The 17799-nt window shown below is 43.5% G+C and overlaps 1 protein-coding gene across 2 annotated transcripts in view; it reads right to left on the bottom strand.

Moving 5' to 3' along the window:
* Window positions 1-934: 934 nt before the first annotated feature.
* LOC122794406 (CTD small phosphatase-like protein 2-B) overlaps window positions 935-17799 on the bottom strand; it is a gene marked incomplete at its 5' end in the record, with an annotated part of 676938 nt that continues 660073 nt past the window's right edge. For both annotated transcript variants that reach the window (XM_044062775.1, XM_044062783.1), the window contains 1 exon segment: window positions 935-1311. Coding sequence is in view for 1 of the 2 variants with exons in the window: in XM_044062783.1 (XP_043918718.1) it covers window positions 1249-1311 (63 nt within the window).

The raw sequence follows: 17799 nt of genomic DNA, 5'->3' as shown, positions 1-17799 counted from the left end.
CATCCTACACACCTTGTACTTTTATTCTTTCTGAAACTGCTCCCCAAGCAAAGTCTGAGGCACATGGTAAAGCACTGCTTTGGAACAGGAAGGGAGAAGGGGAGACTGTCTCAATCAAGTGATTTCTAACCCCAGCACTGGTATTTGAAAAGACAAAGGATGCTGGCACTGAGACCAAACAAACTTCATATACCACTTTTTCTTTCTTTATGTAGATTCCTGCCTGGGGTATCATGAGAACTCTGGACACTTTGGAAAAGACTCTGCAAAGATAAGCAAGTCATCTAAATATGGAAAACTGTGGATACCTTGTAACCAGAAATATGCTGTAACTGGAGCCAAACAGTTTTAAAAGTACAGTAAGTCATGTTACAGTCTACTAAAATGCAAACTCCTAGCTTGAGCAGGAAAGTACAATAAAACAAATATTTAATGTGGAAGGTTCTTCTAACAAAGGGAACTTATCTGCCCAGAAAAAGGAATAGCACAAAAGCCAACCGTCAGTCCTCAAAAGCCTGCAGAAGAGCACTCTCTTCAATTGCAGGAAAGCTCTAAAGGTTTGGCATCCAAACTTGGTCTTGTCAACTTCGGAAGCTGTCTGGCTGTTATATCCTTAGCAGGATATAACCTATATAGCTAAGGCTACTGCAGCAGTGATCAACATTGGTGCACATTTGTTGCTTCCCAGCCTTCTGAAGCTAAAAGCTTTGACTGAAGAAGCTGTCAGGATGCAATTGTTTCATTTTGGTTGTCCCTCAGGACAATATTTTTTGTTGGATTAAAACAAATATTTTTTTGCTGGATTAAAACAAATACACAGAGCAAAAAGACACTGTATATATAAATAAAAACACCATCTACAATACATTTTCAGAAATCTTATTCATCTTAAATTCAATCAAGCTGAGCAACAACAAAAAACAATACAAAAGTCTACAAATAAATAATTTTATTAATTTTAAAAACAAAGTAAAAAGCTACATGATTAAAAACAAATAAAACGTCAATTTAGTTGTACTACTCACTCTACACTCCTGCAGTTTTCATTCCAATTCAAATAAAATGAAAAATAATTAAATGATCAAAAAACAGACTGCTAAATTTATCCTGCTTGAGATGAGAAAATTTCAAGTAAACTTTTTGCAATAAGTAAATCAATTGGAAAGTCTGCATTCCACGATTAAAAAAACAAACACGAGTTGGATAATTGCATTTAGAATCCATTTAACTCAAGAGCTTTCTTCTCTTTTAGTCTTCAACAAGCAGCTTGTGAAATGGGTACATCCGAGATATTCTGATGCGAACATCACCCTTTTGAAGGAAAAAAAATGGTGCATCTGTGTTAGTCTTTAAAATCTCTAAACATAATACATCCTGTTTTTCAATACTGTAAGTTATCTCCATTTTAAATAACTTGATGCATCACTTTGCTGACTCAGTTCTACTTTATACCCAACAAGCTATGGGCAGTGGCAGTTCACCAGTTAAGAAAGCTATGAAGATCTCCACCCTGCTTCTAGTGATGGATACAAACTTCCACTGCATAAAGACCCCTGCAGGTTGGGAAGAAGGCAATGTCTTCTAGAAAAGAAAGCTGTACTACTGAGGTGGCTTAAACTGACAAAGTATATTTTGGAAGGGGAATGATGCAGTGACCTAAAATGTTTATGAAGCAGACATCAGTAAATTCTAAAGGAAAGGAAACGCCAACATCTTCCATGCTTCCAACAGACAAGGCAGGGCAGACAAAGCTGTGTAGTCTTTCATCCAAACATTTCTCATCTCAGCTGGATGGCCTACTGCCACTTCTTGGTATTTCCCTCTTCAGATTATCATCACCCAATGCACATACTCAGAGATGTCAGCTGTATAAGGCAAATTAAAGGCTACCTGCTTCAGCAGCAGAAGTGAGTAAAGCAAGTGATTTTTTTCTGCCATTATCGGTCTCTCTACACATCAGAAAGATCCACAGGGAAATAGAACATGGTTTTCAGATCAAGCAAAAGCAGAAAATTTGAAAAACACAGTTCACAAGATCAGGGTTGCAGACAGTCTGAGTAATGGCCACGAGATCAGGTTGGGAAGCCATATCAGTAATGCATTTAGGGGGCAAACCACAAAGGATGGGTACAGTGCACTGGTTCTCCCCAGCTAAGAATAGGTGTCTACTTCAACTAGTGTGATTTGGGCAGCTGTCATCTGTCAAGGGTGTTACAGAATTTGAATCTACTTTTGGGGTATACTTGCACATGAGGAACAGGGCAGACTACTACTTCTTTCAGCTGCTCCCGTTAGGGGTCGCCACAGCAGATCAACTGTTTCCATTTCTTCCTGTCCTCTGCATCTTGTTCTGTCACACCAACCACCTGCATGTCCTCTCTCCCCACATCCATAAAATTTATCTTAGGCCTTCCTCTTTTCCTGTTACCTGGCAGCTACATCCTTAGCATCCCTCCTCAGCACATGTCCAAACCAACGTAATCTTGCCTCTCTGGCTTTGTCTCCAAACCTTCCAACTTGGGCTGACTCTCTAATATACTTATTCCTAATCCTGTCCATCTTTGTCACACCCAATGCAAATCTTAACATCTTCAACTCTGCCACATCAAGCTCTGACTCCTGCCTTTTTGTCAATGCCACCGTCTCCAACCCATATAACATAGCTGGTCTCACTACCCTCTTGTAGACCTTCCCTTTCACTCTTACTGGTACTCGTCTGTCACAACTCACTCTTGACACTCTTCTCCACCCACTCCATCCTGCCTGCACTCTCTTCTTTACCTCTCTTCCACACTCACCATTACTCTGAACTGTTGACCCCAAGTACTTAAACTCATTCACATCCGCCACCTCTACTCCCTGCATCCTCACCATTCTTCTATCCTCATTCACACACATATATTCTGTCTTAGTCCTGCTGACCTTCATTTCTCCTCTCTAGAGCATATCTCCACCTCTCCAGGGTCTCCTCCACCTGTTCCTACTCTCACTACAGATCACAATGTCATGTGCAAACATCATAGTCCAAGGGGACTCCTGTCTGATCTTGTCTGTCAACCTGTCCATCACCATTGCAAATAAGAAAGGGCTCAGAGCTGATCCTTGATGTAATCCCACCTCCACCTTAAACGCATCTGTCACTCCCACCGCAGACCACACCGCTGTCACACTACCCTCGTACAATACTTCTCTGACACTCCCGACTTCCTCATACAATACCACAACTCCTCTCTAGGCACCCTGTCATATGCTTTCTCTAAATCCACAAAGACACAATGCAACTCCTTCTGACCTTCTCTGTAGTTCTCCATCAACACACTGAGCAAACATTGCATCTGTAGTGCTCTTTCCTGGCATTAAACAATACTGCAGATCACTAATCATCACCTCCCTTCTTAACCTAGCTTCCACTACTCTTTCCCATAACTTCATGTTGTGACTGATCAGTTTAATCCCTCTGTAGTTACTACAGCTCTGCACATCACCCTTATTCTTAAAAATTGGTACCAAAACACTTTCTCCATACCTCAGGCATCCTCTCACTTTCCAAGATTTCATTAAACAATCTAGTTAAAAACTCCACTGCCATTTCACCTAAACACCTCCATGCTTCCACAGGTATGTCATCGGGACCAACAGCCTTTCCGTTCTTCATCCTCTTCATAGCTATCCTTACTTCCTCCTTGCTAATCCACTGCACTTCATGATTCAGTATCCGCACATCACCCAACATTCTCTCCCTCTCATTCTCTTCATTCATCAACCCCTCAAAGTACTCTTTCCATCTGCTCAACACACTCTCCTTGCTTGTGAGTACGTTTCCCTCATTATCCTTTATCACCCTTACCTGCTGCACATCTTTGCTAGCTCGATCCCTCTGTCTAGCCAATCGGTACAGGTCCTTATCTCCCTCCTTAGTGTCCAACCTTTTATACAACTCTTCATACGCCTTATCCTTAGCCTTCGCCACCTCTCTCTTTGCCATGCACCTCATCTGCTTATACTCTTGTCTACTTTCTTCATCTCTTTGACAATCCCACTTCTTCGCCAACCTCTTTCTCTGTATACTCTCCTGTACTTCTTCATTCCACCACCAGGTCTCCTTGTCCTCCTTCCTCTTTCCAGATGTCACACCAAGCACCTTTCTAGCCATCTCTCTTACTAGCTCTATGAGGAACAGGGCACACAAAAAAACAAAAATGATGGAATGTATGTCCTCTTTATATCACCTTCATGACTTTAGAGATGCTTGCTTTAAGACAGACAAACTTCCTCTCAGCTATGCATCTAATATGGACGATAGTAAGTATAAAGTACAGTTTTGTACCTACCATAAATGTAGATGTTAGAGTGCTAATACAGCTGCAGTAATCACATATGGGTTTTCTGCCGTCAGGCGGTCCCTCGGTCGGCCGAATTCCAAAGTCTTGGTCCGGCGTCGGTTGTCGTCGCTTTCTCTTCTGACGTCAGTGAGGCCAGAGTATATAAGACACAGCCGACGCCATGTTCTCCAGTCTTTCTTGCCCCAGATGTCAGGTGCCCCCAAAAGGAAGGCAATACATAAATAATGCTTATAAGAATATAAAGCAATGCAAAATAATCTAAAATCAGTAGTTGCAAGCAAATAAACCATAGAAGGATAACCCAGTGAGGTTGTATGAAGAGGTAGTTAGGCCCCATGTCTTTACCCAGTGGGGAAGGAGGGAGGGAAACCTGTACTGCAGCTGTATTAGCACTCGAACATCTACATTTATGGTAGGTACAAAACTGTACTATGTTCATCGTGCATACAGCTGCAGTAATCACATATGGGTAGAGTCCCAAAGCTACGCACAGGGTGGTAGGTACTAAGAGGAACTGGGTTGAGCCAGAATGCCCTGCAAAACAGCAGTGGCAAAGCCTGCTCTTGTTCTGGAATATAAAGGCAGGTGGTAGTGTTTTGTGAAGGTATGTACAGAACTCCAAGTGGCTGCCTCCAAAATATCTTTGGTAGGAACCCCTCTGAGGAAGGCTGTAGAGGTAGCTGTGGCCCTGGTGGAATGTGATCTGATACCTGTAGGAACAGATTTCCTATGATAGGAATAACGAAACCGTATGCAATGGCCTATCCACTTTGAAATAGTCTGCTTGGAAACTGGCTTCCCTTGAGCCCCTACAGCATAGGACACAAAGAGTTGTTCTGATTTCCTGAAGGACTTTGTTCTGTCCAAATAGTAACATAGCTGCCTATGGATGTCTAAAGAATGTAGCAGCCTTTCCCCTTTGTTTTGAGTATTGGGATAAAAGGTAGGAAGGTGTATGGCTTGATTTAAAGCTACCCTGGATACCACCTTAGGCATAAATGATGGGTTGGTACAAAGGGAACCCCTGTCCTGATGAAAAATGAGAAAAGGCTGCACCGCCATGAGGGCCTGTAGCTCCGAAACTCTACGAGCTGAAGTGATAGCCAGAAGGAAGGCTGTTTTCCAGGACAAATATTGCAAATCTGTTGAGGCAGCTGGTTCAAAAGGAGGCAATGTTAATTTTTCTAGTATGTAATTAAGATCCCAAGCTGGAATTGGTTGTTTCCTTGGTGGTCTTATATTCTTAGCCCCTCTGAGGAACTGTCGTAAGAGTGGATGAGAAAATAAAGGAGGATCCGTGTTGAATTCTGCAGAAATGGCTGAGGCATGGATTTTTATGGAAGAAAATTAAAGTCCACTGTTCAGTAGCTCAGCTAGATACTGTAATACCTGAGGCAAGTCCAGTTTACTAGGGTCCTGGCCTTTTTTCTCATTCCATGAGCAAAACTGCTTCCATTTTGCAGAGTAAGCTTTTCTAGTAGATGGCCTTCTGGCCTACAAAATGACATCCTGCACCTCCTTGAAGAGCAGGGTCTGTTGTGGTGTTAAGGAATTTTCCATGCTGCGAGATTGAGAGTTTTCAGCTGACTGTGAAGAGTTTTGTAGCTGTGCTGAGTCAGCAGAAGAGGCATTAGAGGCAGGGACCAGGGAGGAGTATGTGTTAGGCTCCTCAGCAGTGGGTACCAGTGTTGCCTTGGCCAATCTGGAGCAATCAGTATCATCTTCGGTCTGTCTGCTCTTGCTTTCAAAAGCACCTTGGGCAGAAGAGGCAGAGGTGGGAATGCGTAAACTGTCCATGCTGCCCAACTGAATGAAAGGGCGTCCACTCTCCAGGCCTTTGGATGGAAGGTCCTCGAACAAAACTTTTCCAATTGATGATTCCTGTGGGAGGCAAAAAGATATGTCTGCCCCCCCCCCCCCCCACACTTGGGTTATTTCTGTAAACACCTGGGGATGTAACTTCCATTCGTGAGGATCTGTCATATTTCTGCTTAATTTGTCTGCCAGCATGTTTTCCAACCCTGGCAGGTACTGTGCTTGAAGTTCGATTTGCCATTCCAGAGCCAAGTTCCAAAGAGTCATGGCTAGTCTGCACAAGGGGTATGAATGTGTTCCTCCTTGTTTGTTTATGTACCACATTATTGTGGTGTTGTCTGTTCTTATCAGTAATTGTCCTGGATGTAGGAAGTCCTTGAAAGCTGTAATTGCATTTATTACTGCTAGCATTTCCTTTTGATTGATGTGAAGTTGCTTTTCCTTTTGGGACCATTTACCCTGGATGCACCTGTCCGTCATGTGAGCCCCCCAGGCGTAATCGGAGGCGTCTGTTGTGATAACTTGCTTTGCTTGAGGCTTGCAGAATGGGAGGCCTGTGTTTGCTTGACATGCTTGGGCCCACCATAGAAATTCCTTTTGCAAACATGGGATTATTGGTATTATTGTTTCCAAACTGTGACTGTGTTGAGACCATAATTTTTTTAGGTACCACTGAAGTTTCCTCATATGCAGCTTTGCAAATGGGATTAAAAGAATGCAAGATGCCATGAATCCCAGAGCCTGCAGGATTTTCCTTGCAGTAAGCCTGGTACTTTTGCTAGTATTTTGAAGTACTGAGATAGTTGCCCTTGTTTTTCTGGCGTAAGGTAGGCCATCTGGGTGTTTGTGTCCAAGTTGGCACCCAGGAAAGTTATTTTCTGAGATGGTGTTAGCCTTGATTTCTCTTTGTTGACTGTGTATCCCAGAGAATGCAGTAACCGTGTCACATATGCCAGATGTTCCAGAAGTATGTGTTTGCTGTCCGTTTGGATCAGGCAGTCGTCCAAATAAGGGTAAATTTGTATCCCTTGAAGTCTGCAGTAGGCAATCACTGATGCCAGGCACTTTGTGAATACTCTGGGTGCAGTAGATAAGCCAAAGGGCAATGCAGAGAATTGATAGTGGATTGAACCTGCAAGAAATCTGAGGTATCTTCTGCAGCTTTGTCTGATTGGGACATGCAGGTATGCCTCCTTGAGGTCCAATGTTACCAGCCAAAACTCCTTGCCCAGCATGGGAAGAAGTTGCTGTAATGTGAGCATCTTGAATTTTGGTACGAGCAGAAATGTGTTTAGGATGGATAAGTCCAAAATGGGTCTCCAGTCGGTTCCTTTCCTTGGTACCAGAAAAAGTCTTGAATAAAAACCTTGACCTTGTTCGTGAGTAGGTACCTCTTGAATAGCTCTCATGCTTATGAGCTTTGAGATTTGTAGTTGTGCCTCAGCCCTTTGATTCTGTGGCAGGTTTGGCATGCCTCTCATTTTTGGAAGAGTGTGAAAATGAAATTTGTAGCCTCTGTTTATAATGTCCAGGATCCATTTGTCTGTTGTGACCATATGCCAATTGCCTGCAAATAATGCTAGCTTTCCTCCCAAAGGTGCTGCCAGGTGAGACGTGCTTGGCATGGAAAGGGAGTCATTGGGTTTGCTTCCTGTATTGTTGTGCACTGTCCTCGCCACCTCTTGGTGCTGGAGTTTGCCATTGTCGTCCTCTAGATGATCCTTGTGATTGCCCTCTGCCCCTTGTGCGTCTGTATCTACCTCTTTGGGGCTTGTCAGTGGCTGGAAAGGACCAGTTTTTTGAAGGCCAATTTCTGCTAAAACGTGGTGGTTGGACCTGTAGAAAGGCTTTGACAGTTTGCATAGATTTGGCTTTTTCTTCCATTTTCCGCAGTATCTCCTCAGCATTAGTACCAAACAGCACATCCTTTTGTAAAGGAGCATCTAGAAGTTTAGCTTTCACATGATCAGGCAAGTTTTGTTCTCTAAGCCAAGCATGTCTGCGAATGACTGATCCTGTAGCAGCTGCTCTACTTGAAGCCTCTAAGGCATCATAACCACATTGTAAAGTGTGTTTACCCACTTGCTCTGCACTATGCATCATATCCTGTAACTCCTTTAAATCTGGTTGTTCAGGTTGAGACATTTTATTCCTCAATTGTGATAACAGAAACTGTTGATATTTAAGCATATGAAACTGACAATTTAAGGCCCTCATGGCTAGGGTGGCCAAGGTATATACCTTTTTCCCCCACCTTTCTAAAGATCTTGACTCCCTTTCTGCAGGAAGTGGATTCTTGGCAGTGGAGGCCTTCAATCCCTTGGGGCCTTGTGAAATGGTTTCTGGGTCAGCATTATGGCTTTTGTAGAGAAATTGATGAGAGTTGGGTACTCTGTAATACAGCATTATGGCTTTTGTAGAGAAATTGATGAGAGTTGGGTACTCAGTAATACCTATCAGGCTTGACTGGTGCAGGAGGCAGAGAATCCGGGTTAAGGCAAGCCTCCGAATAAACATCATCAAGTATGTCCAAAACAGGGGGTATCGCCAGAGGTCTGTGTTGAGGTAACAAAAGAAATTCCCTAAGTCTTTTCTTGGAATCTGAAAAGTCTTGGCCTTCCCAATGGAAGTGTTCCCTCAAGGTGTGTAAGGTTTCCCCAAAGGAAAAATCCTCAGGAGGGGATACAGAAGGGATGGACTGCTCTGCATCCGAATCCTCAAAAGGGGAGTAAGAGTGTTCCTCTGCATCAGAATGTTCTGATAAAATGGATCCCTGATCAGAAGAGGGAGAGTCTTCCTCTACTCTGGGTCTCTTGTCTGGAGGGGGTTGAGAACCTCTGATAAGAGTAATTAAATCCTCAGCCATTTTAAGCATCTGTTTCTTAGGCATGGGACCTGGAGATGGGCCCTGTGCAACAGGCCTCTTGGGATGCCTGGCTGCTTTGGATTTAGTAAAGGCCTTAATAGAAAAAGAAGATGAGGGTCTAAAGACACCATGGGTGGAGGTAGACCTGTCCACATTAGTAGGCTCAACATTGGCAAAGGCTTCGGTGGTTGTAGTCTGGGAAAGGGCCGAGGTCCCAGCGGTCTCGGGTACAGAGGACACTGCCAAAGGACTGTCGTCGGTAGTCAGGGACTGCAAAGGCGTCTCACTGAGAACCGGACCACGTGTAGCCTGTTTTGGCGTGGTGTCGGCGGGGACCGCGGGCCTCGCGTGTCGGTCCTTTTCCTTGCATTTTTTGGACAAAACGGTAGTCAGAGTGTCCGACGACATTTTATAATCAAAGGCTTTACCAAAATAGTGTTGGGCGAACTCCGCCCGACGCTTAATAGTGCGTTTATTGAAGGTAGCGCAAAAGCGGCAGCCCGAGACGTCGTGGTCTGGGCCTAAACAAGGTATGCAGAGGGAATGGAAATCCTTATGCGGTATTTGCTTCCCACAAGAAATACAATTATTAACTTTTTCTGACATCGGTCTGAGGCAAGAAAAGTTTCCCCAACGGGGTACTTAGCTTTAATGAAGACTTCTGTTTCCAAAATTTTCGTAATTCAGGAGCTGGCCGACCGGCACTTGCGAACTGCTTCTGCTTCGGGCACCGCGCGGCAAAAAAGACTGGAGAACATGGCGTCGGCTGTGTCTTATATACTCTGGCCTCACTGACGTCAGAAGAGAAAGCGACGACAACCGACGCCGGACCAAGACTTTGGAATTCGGCCGACCGAGGGACCGCCTGACGGCAGAAAACCCATATGTGATTACTGCAGCTGTATGCACGATGAACATCTGCAGAAACTTTTTCTTTTGGCTAGTCCTAGCAAAGAGGTGTGAGAAAAGAATGACTATATTTTGTACAGGAATGGTGCATTTAAAAAATGGTTATCATATAAAGTAAATATGGTAACATATACTATTATCATTTAGCAAATATTTCCAGGATACTTTTGATATCAGAGGTAGAACACTGCACAGGTGCACCAGCCCAAAGATAACAGATGATCTCAAGTAGTTACTATTTGGATGAATTACACACATCTTGCTAAAAGAGCAACAGTTTGTCATTTACAGCATTTATAGCATTTACTGTCTGTTTTTTTCCTTATCTCTGTAATAAAACAAAAAAATCTCTTGTTTTCCCACTTTACTGAACTAGAGTAGTCCAGTTTCAGAGTTGCTGATCCCTGGGCTTTGTTTTTAGTTCCTGTTACTGATCCATTGCCTTATTAGGAAGGAGGGAAGTTTCTTTGCTTACCAGTGGGAGTGGGAAGCACTGAGCGGCCTTTTTGTCCGATTTGGTAAAGTTTCAGCCAGAAACTAGTAGTCCATTGGTCGTTTTCTGCCAATTCCTAGCTCCCTTCAGCCCCCTGCTATAAAACACGCTAAACTGTACTGCTGATCTAACCAGCATATCCTATAACTGAAAAGTTCATCTCTACTTGATTCCCAAGTAGACTATTCTCTATCTGTAAAGCCTAGCACTTACTCCTACAGTACTTGCACCTTGATAAAGCACTCTTATTATAGATAGTACCCCACCAGCCCAAAACCCACTTCCCCCGGAGTCCTTTGAAAGTTCTTTATCTACTACTTCTAGTATGTCGAGGGATCAGTTGCTAGTGTCCTCTCCAGCTCAACTGGTGAACCTGGGAATATTGAGGCAATGTTACAATTGCCTCATGTACACAGACAATACTCTCCTTCTCCCACAAAACACAAATACATGCGAGAGATGCAACTATACGGCCAAACTGGAGGCTGAGCTCTTTCAACATAGGACTGGCAAGACCAGACAGGAGGAGAAGGCAACAACACACAATACATACCCAGTCACACATGGTACCATCACAACTTCAAATCATACACATACTCACACAAAGACATACTCGGAGGCTCTGATCAAAAATTTACCAAAACAGCAGAGGCCACCAAAGCAGACACCCAAACTACCACCACCTCATGACCCAACACATGCAACACATAGACCACACAGTCAGAGTGTCAAACAGTCACAGCCCTTAAGGCCAAACAAAATGCCAGACACACTTGTCATTGGTGATTCCATAGTCAGACACACTGGCGTCCGCTCACCAGACTGAGTAAGGAGAAGGTCACAGTAAGCTGCCTGTCGGGCGCTAGAATCCGCCACATAACGCAAGCACTCAGGTCTCTCAACAGCAGGTACAAGTACGACTCAGTCATTTTCCACGCTGGTGTCAACGACCTGAGACGTACCTCCTTGGACTACATGAAAAGGGACGTCGAGGAGCTCTCTGATTATGTAGCCCAGGCAGGTATGACCCTGACCTTGAGCAGTATCCTACCTTCACCTAGAATGATGCCACAATACAGTGATAAGATGATCAGCTTTAATAATTGGCTTAAATTCTGGTGTCATTCAAAGGGGATCCAATGTCTGTCTGCCTGGGATGACATGCTGGACAAGCCACGCTGCTTCGCAAGGGACGGCTTGCACCTGTCACCGCTGGGCTTCCGGATATTGGCAAAGGCTCTTGCCACCCCCATAGTGCCTTTTTTAGGCAAGGCTCAAATTCTAAACCTACCACCATAGAACACCAAAAAGGAAAAAAACTAAGGGTAATGCTGCTCAATGCCAGAAGTCTCAATCTCAAGATGCACGCACTCGAGGCCCTTCTCAATATGGAGAACATCGATGTCTGTGCTGTGACAGAAACCTGGTTCAAGGCTCCTGAGAGCACCCCAGCACTAACAGGTTTCACCTCATATCATGCTCCGCCCCAAAATCCGGACAACACCAAGAAAGGAGGGGGGGTGTCCATATTCATAAAGGACACCCACACCTCAAGGTTGGTGGCAACGCACGATGCATCGGAGACCATCCAGGTGCAATTAACCATAGGCAAGACTGCTCTGCAATTTGTAGCATGTTACAGGCCACCCTCTCAAACTCAGGAACCTCACATGGCCTTCCTGAAAACATTGGAGGGGATAAATGTATCTCCAAACACCATCATACTAGGTGACTTCAACTACCCTAATATAGACTGGGAACACTACTCAAGCCCGAACACTCTAACCCAAAGATTCCTGGAGTTCATAAACTCAAATGCCATGGAACAACTAGTCACCATCCCCACAAGAGTTGAAAACATACTTGATCTCATCATCACGACATGGGATCAAAATGTTCAACACCGGAAGTATACCCCTCACTGGTGAGATCAGATCATAAACTAATCTCGCTGGAGGTCCTCATCCCGCCCCCACCTGAAACAAAAAAGACCACAGTGAAAAACTTCTCAAGAGCCGATTTCACACTTCTAAAAACTAGTGTGGTCTCCTTTAAGGCCCCTGAGCCAGTGGTAAACATTACTCAAACCGCTGAATCACTTACAAATGCCTTCTACCAGCACATACAGGACTGCATGGATCAGGCAATCCCAAACAAAACTAAGACTCTCTGTACCAAAGGCAAGCGTCCAGTCTGGTGGACCCCAGCCATAAACAAGCTCTACAACAAAAGGAGGAAGCTACTACAAGATAGAGCAAAATCCTTGAAAGGTAAGACACCTTTGATCATTATAAGTAAAAACTAAGAGCTCTCATAAAATCATCCAAGGCAAATTTTGAGAGAAAAATCGCCAAGGACTCTAAAGACAATCATAAGGCCTTCTTTAGCTATGTTAGAAACCTAGGAGGAAACTCCCAGATATGCTCAGAATTAGTTCAAAATGATGTGAAAATTACTGAACCTACACACATTGCTAACATACTGGCTGACAGGTTCAGTGCAAACTTCTCCCCCCCCCAAAGGAGAGAGATCTATTCCAGAGGATTGTTGCCCCCCAACATCTCCAACGCCCAGGTGAGAACTGCCCTCACTAAGGCAAAAACACAGCATCCATGGGACGGATGGTGTCCCCGGCTGTGTGCTTCATGAACTCAACGAGGAATTAAACCCACAGTTAGGACAGCTGTTTAATCTTAGCCTCACCTCAGGATACGTACCCAAGGAGTGGCGCACGGCGACTGTGGTCCCACTTCATAAGGGCGGTGCCTCCACAGACCCTGGAAATTACCGCCCATTAGCTTGACAAGCCTTATCTGCAAAGCCATGGAGAGGATCATAATGGAACTCATAAATAAAGACATAGGGAACTTGCAGACTTTGGATCCAACCCAGTTTGGCTTTGTCAAAGGCAGATCCTGCCTCTTAAACTTGGTTGACTTTTTCGAGACAGTCACCAAGGCCATTGATGAGGAAAGGCAGTCCATACAGCCTACCTCGACCTGGCAAAGGCCTTGACACAATACCCCACTCAGGTATTATCGAAAAACTCATCAGCTTGAATGTAAACCCATACATCACAAGATGGGTTGCAAACTGGCTAAGCGACAGAACCCACAGGGTCAGAGTTGCTGGAGCCATGTCAGACTCAAAGCCTGTCACAAGTGGTGTCCCACAGGGCTCAGTCCTGGGTCCACTCTTGTTCGGCATCTACTTTTCTGAAGTACAAGCAAACACAGGAGGGTTATGGCTGACAAAGTTTGCAGATGACTGCAAACTGGGCCATAGTCGAAAACACATCTGACACAGATATCCTCCAGAAGGGCCTCACAGAAACGGATAACTAGTGCCAGAGCCATGGCCTGAAGTTAAACGCCAAAAAATGCATAGTCATACCCTTCGGGAAAAACAAGGTTACCCCTAGCTACCATATAGGTGACAATCCACTGAGCACAGAAAAAGTCATCAGGGATCTGGGGACCCAAGTTGACAGTAGTCTTCGCTTGACACTCATGTTGCTAAAGTAGTTAGGAAAACCTTCTATATCGCCCACCTGATCATGAAGGGATTCACATCTAGATCAAGGGAGGTCATCGTCCCCTGTACTCATCACTCATTAGACCTATGATTGAGTACAATGCCCGTTCGAATGTATCTGACCAGACACCTGATGCAGCTTGAAAGGCCCCAAAAGTTCCTCACCAAAAGGATAAAGGGTCTCAAAAATATGTCTTATGCTGCCCGACTGAAAGAACTCCAGCTTTATTCAGTCTCATACCGCTTGCTCAGAGGTGACCTGTGCCTGACATATAAGGCCATGTCAAACCCAGATTTGATGAATATGCTTCACCTCAGAGAATCTAGGTCCCTCAGAACCACAAGGGCGGAGACTTAAACCTTGACACGGTTATAAATAGAACGTGCTGGAGGGACAGATTCATCACCCAGAGACTCCCTATGCTGTGGAACAGAATCCCGGTACATGTGAGGCAGAGCACCTCGCTGGCCTTGTTCAAGAGGAATCTTGACCAATGGATGGGAGATCGCAGATATACCCCAGGGATTACTTCAGTGTCACTGCTTGACAGAGGCACAGAAAAATGATAGGCATAGTTTTTATTCAAACTAAAGGGGTGGCGAAAGCCACATAACTATGGGCTAGGCTTATAAATGCCCTTGGGCAGATAGCCTAGTATGAACCTATGAACCTATGAACCTATAGCAACACAAATATTTACAGGCAGTCAAAAAACTCATTCCACTGTCTGAATGCTTTCTACGCGTTGTAATATTTCTTGTTATCTTATGCCAAGCTGGACATACAAAATGAAAAAAAAAAAATAATGGCAGAGAGTGGTGTGGTGATTTCTGGAAGTCAAATAGTATAAGCTAGGTAGTGTGGAAAATTGCATTTCTCCCCAAACTAAGGCACCGGTGATCACAACGAACTCCCATCTGCAGATTAGATCTCACCAGTGAAATAGTCTTATCACATTTTAATAAAAAACTAGAATGATTCTCAACTACATATATCACATTACGGTTTCCCTACATTTGTTACTCTTTTCCAAATGTTCAATTCAGAAAAGCATAACAGAAACATTAAAAATAAATAAATAAATAAATAAATAAATAAAAAAGACTTTGCTGGTGGCAAACCCCATTACACGGGAGGTGTATGTGTATGTAGTAAGGTTTGGCCCTCTACACCCACTAACTTAGTAATTACCACTTTGGTATGCACCTGACCACACACATGCAGTAACTGGAATGTCCACAAACAAAAAAAATACAAGCAGTAAACACGCCCTATGCCTACTCTGTACCATACAGAATTCTGAGAAGTGATCTTTGCCTGGCATCCCTGGACATTGTTTTGATGAAATTCGTGCACATCTGCAAGACAAGCAGCATCAGAACTACTAGATTAAAATACCTAAATATTGCTTGCGACATAAATAGGACATATTGGAGAGACAGATATGCTTCTCGGAGAATTCCCATTCTCTGCAACAGGCTCCCCATTCATTTGAATTAGAGCTCCACCCTATCCCCCATTTAAGCACAATTTGGATATGGATGGATAATCAGAAATTCACCCCTGGTCTGGCTCCTATGTCTCTAATGGACACAGGCAGTCAGTAAATCACCACCTACATAAATCAAATTTGTGGGTCACATTTGGGTTGCATGGCTAGGCGTATAAGGGCTCTAGTGGTTGTTAGCCTAGAATACACCCGAGACCTATGACCCAAAAGTGCATCCCCATCTTGTATAACCCAACACTGTATTATAAAGTTAACAATATTTAAAATTTGATATACAGACCTTAACTGCACATCCCAATAAAGTGTAGGAATGTCGCAGATTATGCATTGGAATATCGCATAGTACAATATGTAATAATACTTAAAGAACAGTAGCAGGATAATAATGTAATCTCATCTGTTAAGAACTCTTTGCAACAGTACTTTAACAAGATTGCACTCACCATCCAGACTAATTTTCGAGCAGTTACAGGTCAACCCTGCTTGAGGGAAAGTTAAGCTCAAGCTATGGCTTCTACAGTCAGATGGCCCATACTTCACATAAAAGCAGAATTACCCTGCAATACCTTTGGTTCTTCTCCCTGCTTTAAACAGGTATTCATCTGACATGAGGGTTGATATCTGGCTTAATTTTTATAATTAAGTATGCAAATATTTTATGAGAAAACAGTTTACTAGATTTTACCACTGCAGAGTTTTACTGTGCAATGGCTTACTATATGAATTGTGGTAGACAGAGAGCCCCTTTAATACCTTTTGTCTTAGAGCTCAGAATAACAATAGTAACTGTGAACACAATTTAACAAAGCCAGTTTGAAACATGGGTAAATACAGTCTTGAAAATATTTAATTTAGAAGAAAAAAATTTCTAAACTAGAAAGAAATTACACCTATAATGAAGGTAGCAACAAGGGAAGAGTAAAGATCTTTAAATAAAAAAAGGGAGTCAATTTGGTGTGTAATCATCCTACTGTAAGGTTTTGCATTCAAGTAATCCAAACCGTCCTTCAGGTCAAGCAGGTCTCTGCCCCCCATATCAAGCAGTAGAAATTTCAGTTTTTTCTCTTGAGCACTGGGCACCCACAGACACTTGTCCTGCAACTAAAGAGACTAAATACTAATTAATCCAAACCGTCCTTCAGGTCAAGCAGGTCTCTGCCCCCATATCAAGCAGTAGAAATTTCAGTTTTTTCTCTTTAGCACTGGGCACCCACAGACACTTGTCCTGCAACTAAAGAGACTAAATACTAATTAATCCAAACCGTCCTTCAGGTCAAGCAGGTCTCTGCCCCCCATATCAAGCAGTAGAAATTTCAGTTTTTTCTCTTGAGCACTGGGCACCCACAGACACTTGTCCTGCAACTAAAGAGACTAAATACTAATTAATCCAAACCGTCCTTCAGGTCAAGCAGGTCTCTGCCCCCCATATCAAGCAGTAGAAATTTCAGTTTTTTCTCTTGAGCACTGGGCACCCACAGACACTTGTCCTGCAACTAAAGAGACTAAATACTAATGTAGGTGCTTAACTTCCAAGTGTCTAGACAGTAAAATACCTTACCTGCATTAACTTAAACAAATGTTAGTGAGTGTATTAGTACATTTCTGCTGTATAGTTCCTTAGTCAAACCTCTGTACTGATGAGTACATCACCAGGACTAAACAGTTGTATATTTGCTCTCCAGTTAGTGCCCCCCCAACTAAAGTCAAGTTTATTTTGAGAAATACTCAAATCTATAAAAGAGCATTTCATTTCCTCTCCTGTTTCATCTGTAACTAACCCCAGCTCTAATTCTACATCCTTTTAAGAATGTCAGAAAATTATACTCTGTGCCCATAACATAGTCTATAACTTAGTGCAAACATATTAAATTACAGTTAAAATTTCAGTTGAACATATTACAATTTAAGCTAACATTACATACTTACCAAAGCCTAAAGAAACACTTAGAGTCGGTGTTAGCCTGCTGCGCTCGGGCTTGCTCCGCTCCCCTCCCTGCCCCCTATTCTCACCCGCCCCCACTACTTCTACTTTTATTCTAACCCCTAATCACCTGACCAGTAGTCCAACCCCTAATTCCCTAACAACTAGCCCAACCCACTCATCCTACCTCCCCCACCCCCAATCCAATTACATCCCACACTGATCCCACTCCCAAAACACATTCCCAGGCAACACAACTCTACCCTCACACACAACCAACCAGGAATCCACCAGGAATCCTAGTTGTACTTCTCACTCAAAGTAGTATCATGTTACCCACACTCACATCCCTATCACTAGCTCTACTATCGCTAACCTTCCTAACTTCCTTACAAACAGATCTACCG

This window comes from Protopterus annectens, chromosome 1.part0, assembly GCF_019279795.1.
Source record: "Protopterus annectens isolate FY-2018-M chromosome 1.part0, PAN1.0, whole genome shotgun sequence".
Classification (NCBI taxonomy): domain Eukaryota; kingdom Metazoa; phylum Chordata; order Ceratodontiformes; family Protopteridae; genus Protopterus; species Protopterus annectens.
The sequence above is the reverse complement of the archived record's forward strand: the minus strand, read 5'-3'. Positions and strand labels throughout refer to the sequence as shown.